This window comes from Coregonus lavaretus (genome assembly GCF_964263955.1).
Source record: "Coregonus lavaretus genome assembly, chromosome: 21".
In the NCBI taxonomy this organism is placed as follows: domain Eukaryota; kingdom Metazoa; phylum Chordata; class Actinopteri; order Salmoniformes; family Salmonidae; genus Coregonus; species Coregonus lavaretus.
The window spans coordinates 28,562,163-28,584,247 of NC_140008.1; the positions used below are offsets into that span (position 1 = coordinate 28,562,163).

General features: G+C 47.5%; 1 protein-coding gene across 6 annotated transcripts in view; it reads right to left on the minus strand.

The window, feature by feature from the left end:
- Positions 1–22,085, minus strand: part of LOC311148814 (protein furry homolog-like) — a 76,789-nt gene that overhangs the window by 17,915 nt on the left and 36,789 nt on the right. For 3 of the 6 annotated variants that reach the window (XM_084185806.1, XM_084185804.1, XM_084185805.1), the window contains exons 6-48: positions 19,290–19,370; positions 18,941–19,109; positions 18,191–18,283; positions 17,799–17,897; positions 17,520–17,621; positions 15,883–15,927; positions 14,595–14,698; positions 14,217–14,325; positions 14,010–14,096; positions 13,692–13,863; positions 13,302–13,434; positions 13,094–13,201; positions 12,700–12,937; positions 12,403–12,579; positions 12,185–12,271; positions 11,589–11,857; positions 10,852–11,056; positions 10,546–10,670; positions 10,293–10,350; positions 10,102–10,193; positions 9,796–9,968; positions 9,425–9,585; positions 9,204–9,314; positions 8,819–8,973; positions 8,612–8,711; positions 8,328–8,496; positions 7,866–8,131; positions 7,629–7,769; positions 7,357–7,528; positions 6,903–6,990; positions 6,709–6,821; positions 6,469–6,619; positions 6,285–6,388; positions 5,954–6,136; positions 5,538–5,739; positions 5,112–5,233; positions 4,751–4,938; positions 4,388–4,482; positions 3,487–4,103; positions 3,051–3,319; positions 2,668–2,808; positions 544–744; positions 29–190 (exon numbers count right to left, since the gene is read on the minus strand). In XM_084185806.1, the coding sequence (XP_084041932.1) occupies positions 29–190; positions 544–744; positions 2,668–2,808; positions 3,051–3,319; positions 3,487–4,103; positions 4,388–4,482; positions 4,751–4,938; positions 5,112–5,233; positions 5,538–5,739; positions 5,954–6,136; positions 6,285–6,388; positions 6,469–6,619; positions 6,709–6,821; positions 6,903–6,990; positions 7,357–7,528; positions 7,629–7,769; positions 7,866–8,131; positions 8,328–8,496; positions 8,612–8,711; positions 8,819–8,973; positions 9,204–9,314; positions 9,425–9,585; positions 9,796–9,968; positions 10,102–10,193; positions 10,293–10,350; positions 10,546–10,670; positions 10,852–11,056; positions 11,589–11,857; positions 12,185–12,271; positions 12,403–12,579; positions 12,700–12,937; positions 13,094–13,201; positions 13,302–13,434; positions 13,692–13,863; positions 14,010–14,096; positions 14,217–14,325; positions 14,595–14,698; positions 15,883–15,927; positions 17,520–17,621; positions 17,799–17,897; positions 18,191–18,283; positions 18,941–19,109; positions 19,290–19,370 (6,637 nt within the window). Of the gene's footprint in view, positions 1–28; positions 191–543; positions 745–2,667; positions 2,809–3,050; positions 3,320–3,474; positions 4,104–4,387; positions 4,483–4,750; positions 4,939–5,111; positions 5,234–5,537; positions 5,740–5,953; positions 6,137–6,284; positions 6,389–6,468; positions 6,620–6,708; positions 6,822–6,902; positions 6,991–7,356; positions 7,529–7,628; positions 7,770–7,865; positions 8,132–8,327; positions 8,497–8,611; positions 8,712–8,818; positions 8,974–9,203; positions 9,315–9,424; positions 9,586–9,795; positions 9,969–10,101; positions 10,194–10,292; positions 10,351–10,545; positions 10,671–10,851; positions 11,057–11,588; positions 11,858–12,184; positions 12,272–12,402; positions 12,583–12,699; positions 12,938–13,093; positions 13,202–13,301; positions 13,435–13,691; positions 13,864–14,009; positions 14,097–14,216; positions 14,326–14,594; positions 14,699–15,882; positions 15,928–17,519; positions 17,622–17,798; positions 17,898–18,190; positions 18,284–18,940; positions 19,110–19,289; positions 19,371–22,085 lie in introns of all 6 variants that reach the window. The other 3 variants (XM_084185803.1, XM_084185807.1, XM_084185808.1) reach the window with 3 other exon arrangements.

The window sequence follows — 22,085 nt, forward strand, 5'->3', positions numbered from 1 at the left end:
TTGTAACATATCCCGTGGCTGAAAGTACCTGAGAGAGTTGGGGCCTCTTCCAGCTGACAGGCACCAGGCCGTTGGAGTTGGATCCAGAGGAGGTGGAGGATGTGCTCCGGGTCACAGCGATGACTTGCGGCTTCCCATTCCGCCCTGCAGCTGTGCGCTGGTCCCCGTACTTTTGCCCTATGATGGGCGTCTGGGGGTCAAAGGTTAAACCAGTTAATCTCGATTATACAGGTCTGATTATTTTCTGATAAAAAGGTAGGGGTAAAAGATGAGTGAGAGAAACATGGAAAGAGTGAAAAAACTGAATCGGAGAAGGACGAAAAGATAACAAGAGGAAGCAGGTCTGGACAGATGTCTGAGAAATATACTTTTTTGTACTTACATTTATTTGACCAGGTTAGTCTCATTGAGATTACAAATATTTTCTATAAGAGAGACCAGGCCAAAATAGCAGCAGATAAAGTTTTATACAAAGACATGTTACAACATAAAACACAAAGCACAATAGTTTAAAAACATAAATTTACACAGGCAAGACTTCACCTCTGAGATGTCGAAGTGGAAGTCCAGCGTCTTGCCGGGCAGCTCCTTAGAGGAGTTGTTGAAGATGCGAGTGAAGGCGATCTCTGGGGATCCAGAGGACTCTGTGCTGTAGGAGCGCTGCACCTCGTCTGGCACCACCAGGCTGGCCGACCGAGACACCACCAGCTTCAGGATGTTCTGGGCCTCCTTCCAGTACGGGCTCTGGGGAACAGAGGTGGTGTTGGTTAGATTGTCAATAGGAGAGGATTTAATGGTTTTAGAAGGACCCCTCAGTTCTAGGAAAGTTAAGAAATATATTGTCTTTCACCTCAAACCTCTTGTTCTTTCCCAAAACACCATCCAATTCTAGGCCTATCCACAGATGTGAAGAAACAACATGTCTACAGTCAGTGCCCCTATGATACTGTATCCCATTTTCTATTTCAAGTTTTAATGTCACATGCACAAGTACAGTGAAATGCCTTTCTTGCATGCTCCAAACCCAACCTTTGCAGTAATCAATATGAATGTAGTACTACAAATAACAAGGTAGAACAAACAAATAAAAATAAGAGCTATATACAGGGTCAGTACCAATACCATATTTACAATGTGCAGAGATACTGGAGTGATAGCGGTAGATATGTATAGGGGTAAAGTGACTAGGCATTAGGATGTTTGATAAACAGAGTAGCAGCAGCATAAATTACGATTGCATGTCAGTGTGTGTTTGTGTGTGTAGAGTCAGTATATTTGTGTGTGCATGTTCTGTGTGTGTTGGAGTGTCAGTGTGCGTGACTGTGTAGAGTCCTGTGAGTGTGCATAGAGAGTGTAAAAATAAAATACAAGGGTCAACTCAGATAGTCTGTGTAGCCATTCTGTTAGCTATTCAGCAGTCTTATGGCTTGGGGATAGAAGCTGTTCAGGAGCCTGTTGGTGTCTGACTTGATGCACCGGTACCACTTGCGGAAGCAGAGAGAACAGTCTATGGCTTTGGTGGCTGGAGTCTAACGATTTTCCGGGCATTCCTTTCATACCGCCTGACAGAGACAGAGGTCCTGGATGGCAGGGAGCTTGGCCCCAATGATGTACTGGGCTGTCCGCACCACCCTCTGTAGGGCCATGTGATTGAGGAGCGGTGCTGTTCCATACCAGGCAGAGATGCAGCCAGTCAAGATGCTCTCAATTGTGCAGCTGTAGAACTTTGAGGATTTGAGGGTCCATACCAAACCTTTTCAACTTCCTGAAGGGGAAGAGACGCTGTGGCGCCTTCATGATGTGCGCGTGAGCGAACCATTTTAAGTCCTTAGTGATTTGGACAGCGAGGAACTTTAAGTTCTATCGACCGACTCCCTTTCCTTTATTCCACCATCAGCTCCTTGGTCTTACTGTCGTTGTGGGAGAGGTTGTTATCCCAGGTCACTGACCTCCTCTCATCGGTGCCGGTGATCAGGCCTACCAACATCGTGTCGTTAGCAAACTTGATGATGGTGTTGGGAGTCGTGCATGACCACATAGTCGTGGGTGAACAGGGAGTACAGGAGGGGTCTAAGCGCACACCCCTGTGGGGCCCCTGCGTTGAGGGTCAGCGTATTCCATCCTACTCGGACCAGGCTGACATCCCTTACAAGCAACCTTGAAAGAACTCTGAATTAATAGTCTCTATTCAAACACATACTTGCACACTAACAAAATAATACAAAAGTACAAAAGCACACACTGCTGTTGAGGTCGGTGAGTGGAGAATTGTCCTCAGGCTGGGTGGGGGAGAGTAGGAGTGGTAGCCAGGCCAGCTGCAGCTCTGGCTGAAGAGCATTTAAAGCCCAGGGGTCAGGGCTGGTAAAAGGCTCTTCTATAAAGAGCCTTGGCTGGCTGACTATGTCCAAATGGCCTGAGATCCATGACCTGCTTTAATCTTCAAGTGCGTCACTCTGTAGAGAGGGAGTCATTCTGGCTTTTCCCCCTCACATATTCACTCTCTTACACACCAAAGGCTGTATCTGCAGAAATGAAAGAGCCACGCGACACATACAGTATATTCCTGTATCAGCCAATTCCCATTCATTCTTCTCTCGCCCTCTCAGAGACGAGGCCTAAACAGTGTCAGAGTTGAGCTGAAATCTAAAGGGCGAAACCAGGTCTCACCTGGACATATTTGCCAATGATCTTCATGATCTCCAGATTGAACTGTTTGACAGGTGCAGCCGACAGGTCAATGTGACTCAGCAGGCTGTAGATGATCTGTAGCAGGGACTGCTGCATGCTGGGTAGGCCTTTCTCCAGCAGCTGGGGGTGAGAGAGGAAGGGTTAGGAACTGTCTCTCACAGCAGCTGGCATGGGTTAGATGTTGGACATCTGATTACCAGCTGATCAATAATCAACTCTGCTGACTTGTCATAATAAAAAAAACACAAGCTACTGTAAATGGAGGTTAACCAGTGGTTGTAATGTAGGCTGACTATGTAATAAGTTGGCAGATTTGATTCTCCTCATTACTGCTATGAAAGCCTGGTGTTGCGGGTGCTTACCTCGGCCAGGTATGTGACCAGATTGAAGGTGATCTCAGCGAAGGCGTCATGTAGGTAACGACACACCACGTTGATCCAGTTGGTGCAGTCTCTGGAGTAGCTGTGTGTGCTGTACAGGCTCATCATGTGGGCCAGGTTAGACAGCGTGGCTGACTTCTCCTCGGCACACACCTTGGCTATCTTATCAGCCGTCTCCTTGCAGAACGGAGTGGGGCTGTCAAAGTGCTGGATGAGGTGAGGCAGCAGGCACAGGATGTTCAGAGGAAAACCTACAAGGAGACGGCAACAGACATCAGGATCAAGTGAATCTAGATGGCCTGAGCTAACACTGAAAGAGAAACAGGTCTAGACCCATCAGCAAGCTCTAGGGGGATTAGTGGCATTTACCAAGCACGAAGCTGGATAAAATGAATAAGATCAATACCTGCTCTCTTACCTGCCACCTGGGAGGGGTCGACCAGAGTGTGGCGGGAGACGCTGATGAGCTTGCTGAGCAGGTGGATGGTGAGCTCCTGGGTGGAGGCTGAGGTGAAGCCCTTGAGGAAGAGTTGCAGCAGACCAGGGAAGCTGTACCATTTCAGCTTGGCCTGCACCCTCTCCAGCCTCTCCCTGCTGTCTGCGTTCTCCAGGGGCAGCTGGCCCAGTAGCTTGTTGAGCAGCCGCAGGGCCAGCAGGTACTCAAACTCATAGTCCGACTCCAGGAGGGAGGCTGCTATCCAGAACACCGTAGCCATCAGGTTGGATGGGTCCACAGGAGGGATGGCCTCCTCCCCAGGACCCCCTCCGCCACCCTCCCGCAACGACGACAAGCTCTGCGTTCGGGCTAGGTTGCCGTGGCTACCGGCCAGCCGGTCAGCGATGTCTAGGGTGTTACTGCGGCGACGGTCTCCCTTACGTTCACCCATGAGACTAGCGCGGAGGGAGTTGCTACGGGTGTGGCTGTGGGGGTAGTGGCCGTGGTGGAACAGACCACCGCTACTCAGGTTCAGCTGGCCCGTGCTCTTCCTATTGGCTGCAAACTTGGCCCCCAGCAGGTGCTCATGGGCAGAGGCCCTGCAGGATAAGAAATGACAATCTGAGTATTTCACTAACACAGGGTTTTAAAGTGTCGATAATCTGTGTTTAGAGAGTGTGAGTTGAGAAAAGGGTGTTGTATTAGAGATGGGCAATTCCACAGTAACAGTGTGACAATGTCCATTGAAAATAATACAAAAGTTGTATGGTTTGTTTAACTTCGCAATCATTGTTTTTTGTTAGACATACATTTTAATGTGAAAAATTGGAGTCTGATTGTCAGTTAACGTGGAATTGCCCAGATCTAACTGGTCAGTGCTTACTGTGCCAAGGCAGTGAGGAGGTCATAGTTCTTGACAGTGTCAGCGAGCGTGTCGATCCCTGACTCAAGAGTCAGCAGCAGCTCGATAACAAAACCCTGAGGAGACAGAGGAGCAGAGGTCAACCACCCAGACAAACCGACTCCTGATACTGCAGTACCCAGTGGCTCTGCTTACTAATAGAGCTGCTGATCGACACTGATCACCGGTCAGAGTGGCTGAACCCTCTGGAGCATAGTGCCTGTTTAAGCGGCTATACTCTCGCTCATCTGAGATCAGAAGTTAGTGATAACACTAATAGAGCAGATAGCCCAAAGGTCATACTTAAAGGTGGTTGTCTTGATACCGGTGGGTCTTCTAGCTCACCTGTGCCTCCTCTCCAGGGTCGCCCACTGTCTCTACGAGGCGTGAGAGGACATCAGAAAGTGTGGCGGCTGTGAGGGGTTGCTTGAGAGCCCTGAAGATCTGGAAGGAGCGCCCTGCATAGTGACGAGACGAGCAGGACAGAGCAGTCTGCAGGGCGACCTCACTCAGCAACTGCTCCAGCTGGAAACCTGGTTAACACACAAACAGCCACAGAGATATTCAATATACAAACGTATGGATGTAACAGACACAAATAAGAATAGAGGGATATTTAACGCGAATTTTAGCACTAAGAAATACAACAGACAGGACAGTCAGTGCAGTAGAGGGGGAACAGGAACAGGCATAAAACCACACAGACCTGACTGGGACTGTTTGAAGACGGTCACGACATGTCTGAGGAACACGCTCAGCTGGTCAGCACTCTTTATGTTGGGGTTCTTGGGTGACACATCCTCATGGTTCCACAGGGGCCCCCGCTTCCTGCAGGACAGAAAGACAAGACCGAATCAGGAGAGAAAACGAGGGAAGTCAGCACTATCATCACACAACTCACCAAACCCTGATATTCTCATCCCAAGTCAAAAATGTTTGTATTAGCACACGCAAACCCATGCAATTGAACAATACCCCATCCTTTCAGACATGGCTGCAAGTGCGAGACCAGATACATGGGTTACATCACACAAGACAAACTGATATATACAGCTATGACAGAGACATCCACATACAGCGCAAAAAAACAGATTCTCAGGTAAATGTAGTGTAGTTGAGTGTTAGTTACTACCTGGCGGTGACAAACTCGATGAGGGCTTTGACCTTCTCGTACTGCTCTGTGGTGACGTCCACCTCGTTGATCAGGGTGGGGGTGAGGTGGGGCAGGGGGACTCCTCCTGCACCAAGGCTGATGCTGGACGACGTGGAGATGGAGCTCAGGCCTGAGTCTGTCATGGGAGACGGCTGGTAGTCTGGCACAAAGTCACACAATCCTGCATGAGTAACACACAGACACATGAGCGATTCGTGGCTGACGAATCACTATAAACTTCCGATTTCATACATTGATCTGTGAAGACTGGAGAGCAAATGAGGACATGGATCTCTTCTGCCCCCTACTGATTTTATTGGACAATACAGAACCAGGCAAAGGGATATTTGTGCTCTTGAGCTAAGCTACTCAGATCTTTGCAGAGCGCTACTGACCTGTGAGGTTGAACTCGTGGGGCGGTGGCTTCACGGTCAGCACCTTGGGGTCGTTGTACTCTCGGTTGCGCAATAGAACGGAGGCCAGGGATTGGACGCTGCTGTTAGTCCCCTGGACGACCAGCAGGTGAAGCAGTAGGCGTTTGCAGTGCTCGTAGACCTCAGGGTGCTGGTGGTCCAACCCTGGAGGGGGGAGAAACAACACAAGGGACTGCTGAGAAAATCTATTCCATGAACATGATGAACACTGGCAAGAGTAGAGTTTGCATTTGTTTTGCCTGTAAATTCTGATTGTAATCAGCCAGTTGTATAGAGGCGAGTGGTGAGATACCTATGAAGATGGAGTGCAGCAGGAGGTGAAGGTAGGCGCTCCACTCCACTTTGACCCCATGGTCCACTATGAGGTCAGTCAGTAGGATGACAGCGATGTTACACCTGAGGAACACCACACCAGAGGGTCAGCGGAAAGGTCACACAGACCGGTCAGAGATCAAGTGGAGGGGGGTAGAGGTTACCTGTGGAGGGGTACTCCAGGGGTGTTGGTCTCTGGCAGGTAGTCCACAAGAGGGGACCAGCAGCCCCCTGTGGGAGGGAAAGGGAGGGGCTCGGGACGGTTGTGGTCCATCACCTTCAGACGCCAGTTCGCATACAGCGGCATGGAGTCACCTGGCGAAAACAGTGGCTTATCACACCTGTGGCAACATGGATGTACAGTATGTATATATAAAGCATAGAGGAGTATGGCTGTCTCTTACCCTTCTCCTCCTCATAGGATCCTCCAGAGCTGCTGCTGTAGCGAGACTCCAGGCGGTGGTGCTGACGGTTCAGGTTACTGTTCAGACCACTGTAGATGTCCAGATGGGTGTAACTGCAGACAGAGTGAGACAGCTGTAGTCTCACTGGGAGTGTCTCAGTGTGTGAGTGAGAGACTGAGTGTGTGTCCTCATACCTGTCATCCATGTTGGGGTCTTTATTCTTGCTGCTGTCATGGTGACCGTCGGTTCCTGGCACCATGGTGTTACTGCTGGAGGTGGTTCCTGTGGACAGAGATCGGGAAAGGCATCTAGGAACTATGGCAACACAAGGTTTAGGTTGGTACATTTACATTTTAGTCATTTAGCAGACGCTCTTATCCAGAGCGACTTAGAGTGCATACATTTTTCATACTGGCCCCCCGTGGGAATCGAACCCACAACCCTGGCGTTGCAAGCGCCATGCTCTACCAACTGAGCTACACGGGACCTGACAGACAATGTCATTATGACAGTCATACATAGTCCAACAGTCCATGAGGGAGTAGATGGGGAAATAAGTACCATAGAAACATCAAGCATCTGTGTGTTCTATCCCAGGACAGTGGGGCTATAACATAGAGGAGGGACAGTGGACAGTGTGATATATACCTGCTGAGGTGACGGAGGGGATCTTGTAGCTGGAGGTGATGCGGTAGTAAGGAGGGTTGTCCATGTGAGTGACAGCAGAGCTCACTGGGTCTGTCAGGTCCAGCTCACACATCAGCTCCTCCAGCAGCTGCATAGTCTTATCCCTGCCCAGGTACACCACCACACGCTTCACCTGAGGACACGCACGTTTTAACAAACATTTAAGATGACTGAATAACGGTTGGATATGGGAGGTGTGAGGGAGAGAGGATCGTTGTGTAAGCTTTACTTACATAGGGCAGGAGGCTGGGCTCACTGTTGACCCCTGACATGCTGATGAGGAAGTGGAGGATAATCTTCAGGTTCTTTGGCCAGCTGTCTGCCAGGGTGGTCCACACGTTCTCTATCTCTGACCACGCAAACTCATCCCCATACTGTATACACAAGAGCAATACAGTCCAAACAAACATGATCATTTATCAGCAGCAGAGTGAATGTAATGCCTGTGTGTGGTCAGGTTGTGGTCATACCTTGGCGGTCATGAACATGAGGTTGTTGAGCACCATGGTGGTGGCATGCGGGGAGCCCCAGCCCTCCCCTCTGAGCCAGCGCCGGCTGTTGACCATCATCATGTCACGCTCGTGGGCGTCCTCCTCATCCTCACAGACGGGGGTCTCCTGTCTCCGTGGCGACGGCTTGAAGTCCACCAGCTCCACGTTGTTCATCCAGGGCAGGAGGTAGTGCAGCATCACCTGGCGACCACCAGGGTGTGCTGTCTGGATACGCTGGCTCACCTCTGGGGTAGGAAACAGCACAGTCACCACATCAATAAGAGTCAAATCTATGTGCCAAATGCCAAAGCTATGCATCTCGAATGACAGACTATTCACTTTAAAGAGCACTACTTTGACCAGGGGGTCATTTGAGATTTGCCCAATGAGACAGATGAGTGTAGGACGGTGTGTGATGTGTATGTATGTAACAGTGCAGACCTGAGAAGATGGGCATGGTGAGCTCTGGGTATGTCCTGGCCAGCTCCTCAGACAGATGGTAGTAGGAGACAGAGTAGAGGTGTGGCAGGGGGGAGGGAGGGGTCAGGATCCCATCTGTTCTCTGGATCTCCAGTTTATGAGCGTAACGGAAGAGCTTGGGCTCCAAGATCTGGGGAACAGAACACACACAGAAAAATCCCATTAAGTACCTACAAAAAAAATACTGGATTTTTTTTAGAGCCAGTTAACAGAGCAGCATGTGTCCAGGAACGTGTCAAACCAACCTGCAGCAGCTGCATGGCCACCTCATAGATATCTCTGGATGAATCAGCCGCCTTGAACAGGATCAGATTCAGCAGCACCACAGTGTCAAACTGGTAATCCCTGTAGACCATACGATATCAATCATATTAGTACATCATGGATTATAACAGAGTTAATACACAGAGAAACGCGCACACACTATAAATCAGACATAATGGGCGACGTGCCTGTTGTGAAAGACGTTGGCGATGGCCCTGAAGCACCCGGCAGCCACGCGGCGTGAGCCAGTGTAGCAGCGGTCCACAGCCCAGAACATCAGGTTACTCTGGTCTGGGTTCAGCTCCAACAGCAGCATCACTGCCTCACAGCCCAACTGGTGCACCTGCAGGGGGACACAGAGAGACAGACCATCAGAGGGACCATCAGCACAAACCCTCCATATACAACTGCACTCAGTGCTGCACCTCAAGAGTCAAGCTATTTCATTCCCTTCATCTGGACCACTCAAAAGTAATTGACCTGTTTTGCGATCATATCAGTGCAGATGACGGACAGAAGGTGGTAATCAAGGAATGGTTTAAGCCCAGCAGTGTAGAAGGGCTCTTCTCCTACCTTTCTGTCCTGAGAGTCCAGGATGTTGTCCAGCCACTTGTAGAGATAACCATCAGAGGAGAGGCCTACGTTATCAGCCACTGGACCACAGCACAACACTGCAGACATGGCCTACAGACACACAGTAGACAAACATTTACCACGTCATGACTCAGAAGTGTTTATAGTGTTGACAGAGTGTGATCTCAGTGATAGTCGTGCATGTGAACAGCTGGTTGTACCTTGAGTGCACAGTACTGGTGTCGGTTGATCTGCATGTTGCGGTCGCTGTAGCGGTCTAGTGGGGTGAACATGATGCTGAAGGGCCCGGCCCAGTGGCTGAACAACATGAACAGACTGTGTCTCAGAGACTGCTGGGGGAAGATGGTCCTCCTCTGGTGCACTGGTGGGAATACACACACAGAGATGTCAAACAGCGACTCACAAAACACACACTTTCTTTTTTTAGTTTAGTTTATTTAGTAAATATTTTCTTAAAACTGCATTGTTGGTTAAGGGCTTGTAAGTAAGCATTTTGATATTGACACTTTATTGTGTGTGTGTGTGTGTGTGTGTGTGTGTGTGTGTGTGTGTGTGTGTGTGTGTGGGGTACCTGGGACGTTCTGAATGATGTTGGCCACCAGAGCGCTGAAGTGGCAGCGGATGTCCTTCAGTGTGTCGGAGTCTTTGTCATTCTCAGCCTCCAGCAGCTGTCTCGTCAGATCCACATATTCCAACAGTGTCGAGTTCAGAGAGTGACTCTCCCCGTCCAGACCGCCACTCGCCCTGCACACAAAGGACAGGGGTCAGTGAATTCAAAGATGGAAGGTCCATGATTCTATTCTAGGATACTATATTCTATAACTACATGTGTATTTATATCTCTAGTTTGTAATGGTCTGTTCTGGCTTCCACTCACGTCTGACTGATGACACCAGCATCGGCCAGCAGCTCAAAGATCCGGACCAGCTGGACCCTCAGGATGTCACGACGCCTGCGACGCTTCATGTTCTGCATCAAGAGAGGAGAAGAGTCAGTACTGAGCAGGTAGTACGGTGTTTTGATGTTAGATAAATGAATGAGATGTGAGGGTCAGTGAGCTTCACCCACCTCGGGTCTCCTCTCCAGAGCCTCCTTAATGATGGGGTTCAGTTCCTCTATCAACTCTCTGGAAGACAGACTAGAAGTAAGGAAAACTACTGGGCAAACACTCATACACCCTCACTCATCACATACCGTGCCTACTAACCAAATAACCCCAAATCACACACAAACTAGGACATATTCAAACATGCAAATTTGAACACAGGCAACTCAAACATGACTCTCAGCCACAGACAGACGTACAGGGTGGCTCCCTCACCTGAAGGCCACGGGGTTGGTCCTGCCAAGCCCCAGGACGAGTGACTCTGTGATGTCCATGCTCTCAGAGCGCATCATCGGGACAACGTGTTTGAACAGGGATGAGGGGGACGGAGTGCCAATAATCTGGACACACATAAAGATAACAAATCAATATGACAATTCAAATGATTTTTCAATCTCTAACTAAAGGAAATAAATATAGTAAAAACACAGCATTTTCTCAACGTGGAATAGGCATTATTACATTGACAGCACCCATGTAAAACATACTGAGGAAAAAAGTGGATAGGTCATGCCCTCTGACCTTAGAGTCATAGCTGTAGCCGCTGTCCGGCGTGGACGCCAGCGTCTCAGGCGGGGAGCAGCGGACGGAGCCAGAGGTGGAGGAGGAGGAGTTAGGGGAGGAAGTGGCGGAGCTACAACAGAGGATCAGGTAGTTCCTCCACAGCCCCACGTACGAGTCACTGCTGCTGCTCAGGCTGTTCAGCTTCTTAGCATTTATAGGGCTGCTGCAGGGGCACAGGTCAAAGATTCATAACAGGCAGGTGGTATTAGACAGTCCCTCCAGGATTTCGCAGTGATTTTTATTTATTTTGCAGGCAAAAATACTTGATTTTATTTTACGCGAAAATTAGCTGCAAAGGGAAAACGTTTGTTGACGTGTGGCTTAATTGACCCATACTGTGCGGTGATTGGTTGAAATTGCGAGTCCTCTTTTTGCAATCGCGGAATCCTGGAAGGACTTATTAGAAAATCACATACAACGTACATACGCACACTAGAAAAGACAGGCAACAACTCTCATCCTCATATACAGCTGAGGGATCAATTAGGATGATGTAATCCACAGTCACACGCCGAGTCTCCAGTGTCGTCGTTAACCGTACGGTCACCATACACAAGACAGGGTGACATCATCCAGCACTCTAGTGAGCAGACTGCAACCACATCCATTCGAAGTGCCTTTTTACAACCTCAAATGTAACGTGCACATGCACCCATGAGAACCGCATTGACAGAGTAAGGCCTGGAGAGACGTACTTGATATCCACTTGTGGAGAGAGCAGCTGCAGGCGCGTATAGGCGAACATCCAGGCGTAGTTGAGTGCGGTGGGGCAGTGCTTGGGGAGGTGCTCCTGACGCAGGTAGCTGGACAGGCTGATGACCCAGGGGTCCTGGCCCTGCGTCACGTGGGCAAACACCCAGATGTGCGACGGGCTGACCACGTCAAACTGGTGGCTGATGGGAGACGAGCTCCATTCTGCCAGCGTCTGCAAGTCGATACCACTGGGGCAGTATAGCAGGTTGGTCTGCAGGGGAGAGGGGAGGAGAGGATGAGGGTCAGGGTGTTTGTACCATGTTGTGCTGCTGCCATGTTGTTGTCATGTGTTGCTACCATGTTGTGTTGTCATGTGTTGCTGTCATGTGTTGTCTTAGGTCTCTTTATGTAGTGTTCTGTCTCTCTTGTCGTGATGTGTGTTTTGTCCTACATTTTATTTTGAATCCCAGCCCCAATCCCAGCAGGTGGCCTTTTGCCTCTTGGTAGGCCGTCATTGTAAATACGAATTTGTTCTTAATTGACTTGCCTAGTTAAATAAAATCAAAAGTGAGTTACACAACAGCTTCGCCATTCTTACCTGGTCAGCTCCTGTGAGATGGATGAAGCTCTCCAGCACAGATGCACTTAGTCTGTCCATCACATCTATGGCCAACTCCTCGTCTCCCTTAAAGAGAAACAGGCAGAAACAGTTATAGTGAGTCTCTTGCATCTTACTTGAGGCTACTTTAGAAACACTGCATCTCATTATTTGAGTCACTTTCAGATCCCCGTCTGTCAGTCTGAGTTGGTAGTTACCTTGGTGATGCCCAGAGCGGTGTGCAGGGCTCTGACCTCTTTGAGGACATTAACAGCCAGCCTGCGGGTGGCGGGGCGACAGCTGCACAGCACCACCAGCGCCAGGCCCTCCACCACGTGCAACACCCCCCACAGAGGAGAGCGCTCAAAGGGGAGAGACGGCTTGCTGCCAGGGCCCTGCTGGAGCACCCACACACACAGAGACAGGGTTATATAAATCACACAAACCCAATTCAAAATATACAACAACCCTACTACTACAGTACAGAGCAAGTTCGCTATACACTCTCCACCCACCTGTGCCTCGTGGGTCTTGTTGCTGGTCTGGACGGCCTGCCTCCACTGGCTGATGAGCTGCAGAAGCATCTTGACGGCGTTGTCCAGCAGCGTGGGGTGGACATCGGTGACCTCGCGCACAATGAAGTAGACGAAGCCAGAGAGCACGTCCTCCCTCCACTCTGGGAAGTCCACCATTAGGGCCTGCAGGGTGGTGAAGGCCAGGCCACGCAGCTCCTCATCCATGTGGATGGTCAGCCTGGAGAAGAGAGGACTCAGGGGTCAGACAGAGGGCAAACAGGATCACAAACAGAGCTTTTGAAGGCACAGCTTTGGCAAAATAAAAGCCCCATTGCTTTGTTCATCAATTACTCCCAGACAGAGGTGGTACATGTGAAGGAGTGGGGTCCTTTACTTGGCCAGCAGCTCGATGAGGTCCTGTCTGCTCATGCCGTCTGGGATCAGTCTGGGGATGGCCGCCACACACGTACGGAACAGATCGATCTTTGGCTTCCTTTCCCCCCTGCAACACAACGCACCGTTTGCAAACAGGTAAATGACACATGCAGACGGACAGACACACACTTTATGGGCCACATATGTTAAGTCAAAGAGGCCCTTACGTGATCATATCCTCAGGCTCCTTATTGGACATCTGGACGTTGGTCATGCTCATGGAGCGCCCCACCTCCTTGTCCAGGTGACGCAGGATGTTGTCCAGGGCCTTTCTCACCGCTGGGTAGTACAGCGACATGCCTACAAACACACATATATTCATTACTCTGACACTATACACAAACTTGACCCTAAAATCACCCACTCCCATGAGCTTATTTATTTAAGAAATGTATTTGGCAGGGGACAGTGCACATTAAATCAACATTTCAGGTTCAACATCAATGTAAAATTGCCGGAGTTAGCAACAAAGCTAACTTTGGTCCATAGTCCCCGAGTCATAGCTGAGTCATACTGGCCTGTTGTGACCAGGGTGGAGCTTAGAGATGTTAACCTACCGATGACCTTGGCCTCCTCGTCAGTGAGGGTGGTGGCGAGGAAGATCTTTTTGACCCGCAGGGTGTTTCCTGAGGGCATGATGACCCCTGTGGTGGGCATGGGCGGCTCCCCGTCCTTCTGCTGCAGACTGTCAGCTATCACCAGGAAGGCCCTCAGGCCAATATTCATCCTCTGAGAGGGAGAGAGTGAGAGAGTGAGAGAGAGAGAGAGAGAGAGAGAGAGAGGGAGAGAGGCAGAAAGGGGCAGTCAGAGAATGAAGAGTAATCACAGTGAGTGTATGATTGGATAATTACTGTTGTCTCTCGGCCATCTCTTACCTCTGGATTGATGGTGAAGGTCTTGTGAGATTTCCCCACACACAGGAGGTCATAAATGATCTCCTTCATAGCAAAGTCAAGCCTTTCCTGTGAAATGAGCCACAATAAACCAATAACCACTATTCACAGATAACATAAAAGCCATTACCTGCGCTATAGCTGAATTATACAGGAATAACTACTCCAGCATGTCCTCATAAGACATACCTGAGCTATGAACTGGATGATCTTGACGAAGATGTTGAGGGGCGTGTCCCTTGGCACCACGCTACGGGAGCCTTTGGGGAAAAGTGCTGAAACAATGCTGAGCAGCCGGCTGCAGGAAACAGGAGAAGATTAAAGGGTTAAACTGGGAAGTTCACCACGGAGACTGTAAATTAGACCAGTTCTGAGTGTAGATGGGATTCTAGTTCTGGTTCGGCAGAAGGAGTGGGCACTTGTTTGTTCTAATATGGTGATTTAGGTGCTGTTCTGGATGACTTTCATTTGACAGTGTCCGTACACACAGAGATAGTGTGGTGTGGGCCTACAGTGTGATAGGGTGGGCCCTGACCTGTCTCAGTCTCTGGCCGGGCTGGTACTGACCTCTGTGTGACGGTGTTGCTCTCACACTTGATCCTGATGATGTAGACCCACAGCAGTCTGTAGAGCGACTCCAGCGCCACACGGGACATTTTGGGATCTTTGTTCTAAAGGGTCAGAGAGAGAACATTCAGAACACCTGCCTCCTCCTGAAGTCTGGTGTGGGGCGTGCCACATAAAGAGGGATCTGACACACAAACCATCAATTTGACCTACTGTACTGAATGAGACAATTTATATGTCTCATTTATAGAAATGCTTGAGATGCCCCAGTGATGGATATGACTCACAGCAAGTCTATCTGTGATTTGATAATGAGTCTGCTTCAGATCTAACGGTCTGTCAGATTAATACGATTGGTACACACCAATTACATTTATGAATCATCTTTAATAAACTACTGATGTACAAGATTCTTGAAATTATTTCAACTTGTCGTAAAATAAATCGGTTCCAGAGTGAGCCGGTCTATATATAGATGTAGTACAGCATGTTATGCTAGCGGTAGTTTGATGTTCCAACCGCCGGGGAATGTTTAGAAAGCTGAGCGTTCACAAAAAAACAGTGACTAAAAATGCAATTCCACAGTGCTGCCCATCAAATCCGAACACGCAACATACCCTCCAATATCAACACAGCGGACAACCATACAAAGGATTCTTTCAAGGGTACTAAAATGACCTTTCCACCCTTCAGTGGGCCACGGAGCTGCAAGGGTGCAGCACACAGCCGCATGTCAACACCACAGAGATAATAGAATTGGGTGTAACTAGAGACAGCCTCTCACAAACGCTAAAGAACACACAAAACGCTGCAGAACTCTATGGTCTCCAAACCGAGACTACAAAATCCATCTGGTTAGTCCTCAGATCTACCAACAACCCCTTCCAGGTAACTGGCTTCATAATACCCCTCAAAGATGAAGGTAGGTCTCTGAGAATGTGTGTTAGCAACACATTGGCATGATGCAGTCCGCTCTATTGACATCACCAGCATGATGCTCTAACCACTACTATACACACAAAACAGCAAAGCCCATAAACCACTGAAAAAGCACAAGCCAAAATTGCATTTCAAATCAATTTGCGACTAACAGCCAAGTGTCCAACCACTATTTCCTGTGTAATCTTTTCTCCCAATAAGTTACACTTTAAGAGGACTATCAGTCTCCAGCGCATTGTTTCCCCTGGCTAAGGAGGTGCATCCCCACTGTCCTCCAGAGGCTCAGGACAGGGTCAGATGACCTCTCGGAGGGGGGTCATGCCACCATACGGACACCAGACAAACTCACCTGCAGTGTCTCAATCTGCTTTCGGATGCTGTTGTTAGACGGCATCTGGAGCGAGTGAAAACATGAGACAAAACGACAGGAGACACGGCGTGTGAGGATGTGGGGAGGGAGACATGCAGGTTAGAAAGAGAACAGCGCAACAAAATATAATAGAAAAAAAAAAAAGGTTTGACTAAAAACCTTCACTACCATCTGCCTTCTATCGACTTGAGTCAGTCTCATATTAGACACATAAATGAGATGCAAAGTATGAAATGCAAAAGCAGTAATATGATACAAACATCCATCAATAATGTTGTATAGAAAGACTGCAATGATACACTATATAGCCAATACTAAATTGTTCTTATATTTCAAACTTTGTGAAAGTGAAAAGAGATGAAAGATGTGCAAATCAAATTGACAGGGAAGGGAAGAGAAAAGGCACACACAAAGCAGGGGTGAAGCTAGTGAGAAGTAGGTGTGGATAGATAGCGTGAGGAGAGAGACAGTAAATGGACACCAGGTAGGAAAACAAGCCGTATGTTACGACTACATCGCCCACAATCCACTAGGCTCAGAAAAATCTGAGAGCCTCCTATTCCATCATCAGTCTGATACACTGTCCAAAAGGTATCGTTTTAACCCCATTGATTCTTGCTCTCCAAAACAAGATAAGGCACTAAACTGAATCAATCTGAATCAGCATTTGAACTTAAGTGATCATCTGAGAACAAGGACAGGGTTAAAATGGCCTAGTGGACAATCGGAGCTAAATCACCACGCATTCCTAAACAAATCGCCACCAGAGACTCAAGGTTCCACCACAAAAACAAGGGAGATTACATCAGCACCAAATGGGCTAATCTAAATCACCAGGTTAAGTAAAACTATGTAATCAAAGAGAATCTAATCTTTCACAGAAAATTAAAAGCAACTGAATCACCACCTGACTGTGATTATAGAGAGTCAGTTCAACAACGGAGTCATCAGGAGCAAAGAGAATTATAGCACGTGTCCACCATGGAATCAGAGGGAATTCAATCGCCATAACTATTCAGAGTTGAGAAGCGAGGAGACAGTCACACAACACAGTGCATCTGGGCTGGATTAGCTTGAGGTATGGTACAGGAGAGGAGCATGATTGATTGGCTTGATCGGTTTGGAGGGGGTTGTCGGACAGGGGAGGAGGAAGATATGATCATTAAGGCACACCCTTCAACCCTAAAACACCTCAGATCCAGTTCTGATGTGCAGGGGATATCTAACATCTCACTATGACAATTAACAACTTACCTGGGCTAAAGAACATTCTGCTAGAGCAATAAGGTTTCAGTCATGGTAACAGTAATAAATGATAGAACTTAGTATGCAATAAACATCTTACTTGAACATTACCAAATTAGGTTCATAGCACTTAATACTGCCAAAGGGACCGGGGATAATCTATTTTCATTATACAGTCTTTAGAAAATGACACTCAATGACATGTCCCATTGAACTTCAAACATTAGGGAATCCACTGTCTTTAAAGATAAAACAGAAAGTGTCCTATTAAATGTGAAATTGCCATGGAAGTCCGCATTTCTTTTCAGACAGTCCTTTATAGGCCAGTAACTCTGTGTTAGGTAAATGCTTAAGGTGATTGTGTTGTGTACCTTCAGGTGCGAGAGGCAGTTTGTGAGGAAGATGTGCCAGTTATTGAGGAAGAACTGCTTCTGACTGACACACAGCAGGCACGTCACCAGAGGATAGAGAGCCTGAAAGAGAGAGAGAACACACAACCACAGAAGAGAGGGAGGGAATGGGGAAAGAGGGAGATGATAGTGTGAGAAGATTAAGAGTTAACAAGTTGACGTAATTAAAAAAGAGAGCGGGAGAAGAGAGAAGTGGGAGGGAAGGCCGAGATGATATTGTGAGAAAAGAGTTGACGTTACCAAAGAGTGCTTCTTTCTGGAGCTAAGGTCAAAGGTTGTCTGGTAGAGTATCTCCACAAAGTTCTTGAGGCACGGCACGTTGACTTCATTCTTCACCGCCTGCAGGGAGGGAGTGAGGAAGGCGTCACCACAGCTCATTCAATCAATATGTGTGACCGAAATGGTACCCTATTCCCTATATAGTGCACTACTTTTCACCCGGGCCCATATATAGGGAATAGGGTTCCATTTCAGATGCAGCCAATGACATTACAGCCAATCTAATGTGCTTTCTATCGTAACAAACACAGTGGAATTTATATTTTACAGAAAGGCACTATGCTACTAATAACCATACTGTGGAATGTGGGGTTTTCCCATGTTTTGTATTATGTTGTCTGGTTGGTACTCACAGCAGCAACAGGGATGAGGATCTCAACGAAGAGGCCAGCCAACGCATGCTTTATGTCCTTATCCTTCACCTCCAGGAAATACTGGGCACACTCCTGAGGAACGCAGAGCCATACCAACATGGATGAGGACAAACAGAGTGACAGATCCATAAACCCAATAGACAAATATAAAACCAAGACTGTGCAACAGATTCTCGCATATGGGCAGACACCAACAGACGTAAGGAAATGTGGTGGCACCAATAAACCACTGCATATTACCCAACATGTTCCACTAACACGCTGGGAAGAGGGGAACATATTGAGCAGGCTTTTTACTGCCGTATTGAGCTTAACGAAAAGGCATTGCTCCGTTCAGTGCTCTTGGCTGGGCCTACAACGCACACACTCCTCTTGGCACAGTGATCCGCTATCTGATCGTTACTCTGGCTTTATGAGGCTCTGCTACAGAGAGCTGCTGAGTCCCAACAAAAGGGTTGCAGTAAAAACTCTAATGGGTGTAGTTCAGCAGAGAGCCATCAGTCCACCATACGCAGCCACTCGGACACAATCAGACATACAGTACTGTACAATCTGGGCATCTAATAGATTAGATCAACACCTGTTGCTTGGACACATCAGGGTTGAATTGACTAAAACTGACATTTTGAAATGGGGAAGGAATACCTGAACTTGTCCAATGAGGAACGCTTATTTTCTTGGTACGGTTTGCTAAGGTGTGCTCTAATGAATACGACCCAGGAAACTGACCTGCATGAACTGGAAGGAGGCCTCAAAGTCCTCCACGGGGTACATCTTGACCCTGAAGAACTTCATGCCCATGATGAGGCTGATGATGCTCTGGACCACGTAGGGGCTCTGCTCCTTCTGCCTCAGCTCCTTCAGCTCCGTGATGAACTTCTTACGCACCGCCTGGAACCTGGAGCGACAAACACACGTTACACTGATTTAGTGTCTCACTCAGCATCTGATTCAACAGACTGAGTCTTTCATAAGGAGTTGGCTCATTTTTAACATCTAGTTTAGGAGTAACATATGAATAAAACAGGAGTGACCTGTTCAGTTATTTCAACTGTATTGAGAGGACTTGAACGCTTACTTTGACTGTGTGAGCACTCCGATGACCTCAGCATACAGGTCTGCTATGATGTGCACATTGCCAGTGTTGGGGCCAGGGTACCTGTCAATCAGAACATATCCATTATCCACCCACACAAAGAGAAGTAGCTCTCATAATATTTTAACATGGGTGTATGAAGACACTGACCCATAAACAGACCGGTTAGGAGCAGCTGAACAAACAAAACTATTAAAGGAAATATCATCCCAACGATGTGTGCGAAAAGTTAAGGACGATCAAACACCCATCTCTCTAAAACCAGAGGCATGTGGCTGTATACTGTAGGGTTGAAACAGTTGTGACGGGTTACTCAACTTGTCTAACAAGTGGTGATTGTGTTTTCTTTAAGAGACATTAATGATTTGGACAGACCATAAAGTCACACAAACTGGTTATAAAAAAAAACAGTTTATCCAAACCCCCATAAAGTCACACACACTGGTTATAAAGAAAAAACAGTTTATCCAAACCCCCATAAAGTCATGAGTGACTCCGCTGCAGAGCCAAAACCACTCAGGAATATTACAGTGGGGGAAAAAAGTATTTAGTCAGCCACCAATTGTGCAAGTTCTCCCACTTAAAAAGATGAGAGAGGCCTGTAATTTTCATCATAGGTACACGTCAACTATGACAGACAAAATTAGAAGAAAAAAATCCAGAAAATCACATTGTAGGATTTTTAATGATTTTATTTGCAAATTATGGTGGAAATAAGTATTTGGTCAATAACAAAAGTTTCTCAATACTTTGTTATATACATTTACATTTACATTTTAGTCATTTAGCAGACGCTCTTATCCAGAGCGACTTACAGGAGCAATTAGGGTTAAGTGCCTTGCTCAAGGGCACATTAACGTCATTTAGCAGACGCTCTTAGCCAGAGCGACTCGCAAATTGGTGCGTTCACCCTATAGCCAGTGGGATAAGCACTTTACAATTTGGGGGGGGGGGGGGGGTTAGAAGGAACACTTTATCCTATCCTATCCCTATATACCCTTTGTTGGCAATGACACAGGTCAAATGTTTTCTGTAAGTCTTCACAAGGTTTTCACACACTGTTGCTGGTATTTTGGCCCATTCCTCCATGCAGATCTCCTCTAAAGCAGTGATGTTTTGGGGCTGTCGCTGGGCAACACGGACTTTCAACTCCCTCCAAAGATTTTCTATGGGGTTGAGATCTGGAGACTGGCTAGGCCACTCCAGGACCTTGAAATGCTTCTTACGAAGCCACTCCTTCGTTGCCCGGGCGGTGTGTTTGGGATCATTGTCATGCTGAAAGACCCAGCCACGTTTCATCTTCAATGCTCTTGCTGATGGAAGGAGGTTTTCACTCAAAATCTCACGATACATGGCCCCGTTCATTCTTTCCTTTACACGGATCAGTCGTCCTGGTCCCTTTGCAGAAAAACAGCCCCAAAGCATGATGTTTCCACCCCCATGCTTCACAGTAGGTATGGTGTTCTTTGGATGCAACTCAGTATTCTTTGTCCTCCAAACACGACGAGTTGAGTTTTTACCAAACATTTCTATTTTGGTTTCATCTGACCATATGACATTCTCCCAATCCTCTTCTGGATCATCCAAATGCACTCTAGCAAACTTCAGACGGGCCTGGACATGTACTGGCTTAAGCAGGGGGACACGTCTTGCACTGCAGGATTTGAGTCCCTGGCGGCGTAGTGTGTTACTGATGGTAGGCTTAGTTACTTTGGTCCCAGCTCTCTGCAGGTCATTCACTAGGTCCCCCCGTGTGGTTCTGGGATTTTTGCTCACCGTTCTTGTGATCATTTTGACCCCATGGGGTGAGATCTTGCGTGGAGCCCCAGATCGAGGGAGATTATCAGTGGTCTTGTATGTCTTCCATTTCCTAATAATTGCTCCCACAGTTGATTTCTTCAAACCAAGCTGTTTACCTATTGCAGATTCAGTCTTCCCAGCCTGGTGCAGGTCTACAATTTTGTTTCTGGTGTCCTTTGACAGCTCTTTGGTCTTGGCCATAGTGGAGTTTGGAGTGTGACTGTTTGAGGTTGTGGACAGGTGTCTTTTATACTGATAACAAGTTCAAACAGGTGCCATTAATACAGGTAACGAGTGGAGGACAGAGAAGCCTCTTAAAGAAGAAGTTACAGGTCTGTGAGAGCCAGAAATCTTGCTTGTTTGTAGGTGACCAAATACTTATTTTCCACCATAATTTGCAAATAAATTCATAAAAAAATCCTACAATGTGATTTTCTGGATTTTTTTTCCTCAATTTGTCTGTCATAGTTGACGTGTACCTATGATGAAAATTACAGGCCTCTCATCTTTTTAAGTGGGAGAACTTGCACAATTGGTGGCTGACTAAATACTTTTTTCCCCCACTGTATGTGTGCTGGACTTCGACAACTGTATATAGCCCTCAAACTCAACTGTGGACCTCGAAGCCAGTTCCGCTGTGTTTTGTCATTGTTCCCTTCTAATAAGGGACTGATTTAGACCTGGGACACCAGGTGTGTGCAATTAATTATCAGGTAGAACAGAAAACCAGCAGGCTCCGGACCTCGTAGGGGAAGAGTGAATACCGCTGGTATATAGTATGTGTATTAATGGGTGCCGGTGTCATATTTTGAGAGCGAGTATAAACAGCAGTGTGTGTCAGACCTAGGCAGAAAATTGCTGTATTTGGTAGTTTACTTGAAAATACCAACTTTTCAAATACTCGAGGGAATGTAGTTTATATAGAGTTACAACTAAAAGGCAACAATTTTCTTTGATATTCAAATACAGGTCTCAGAA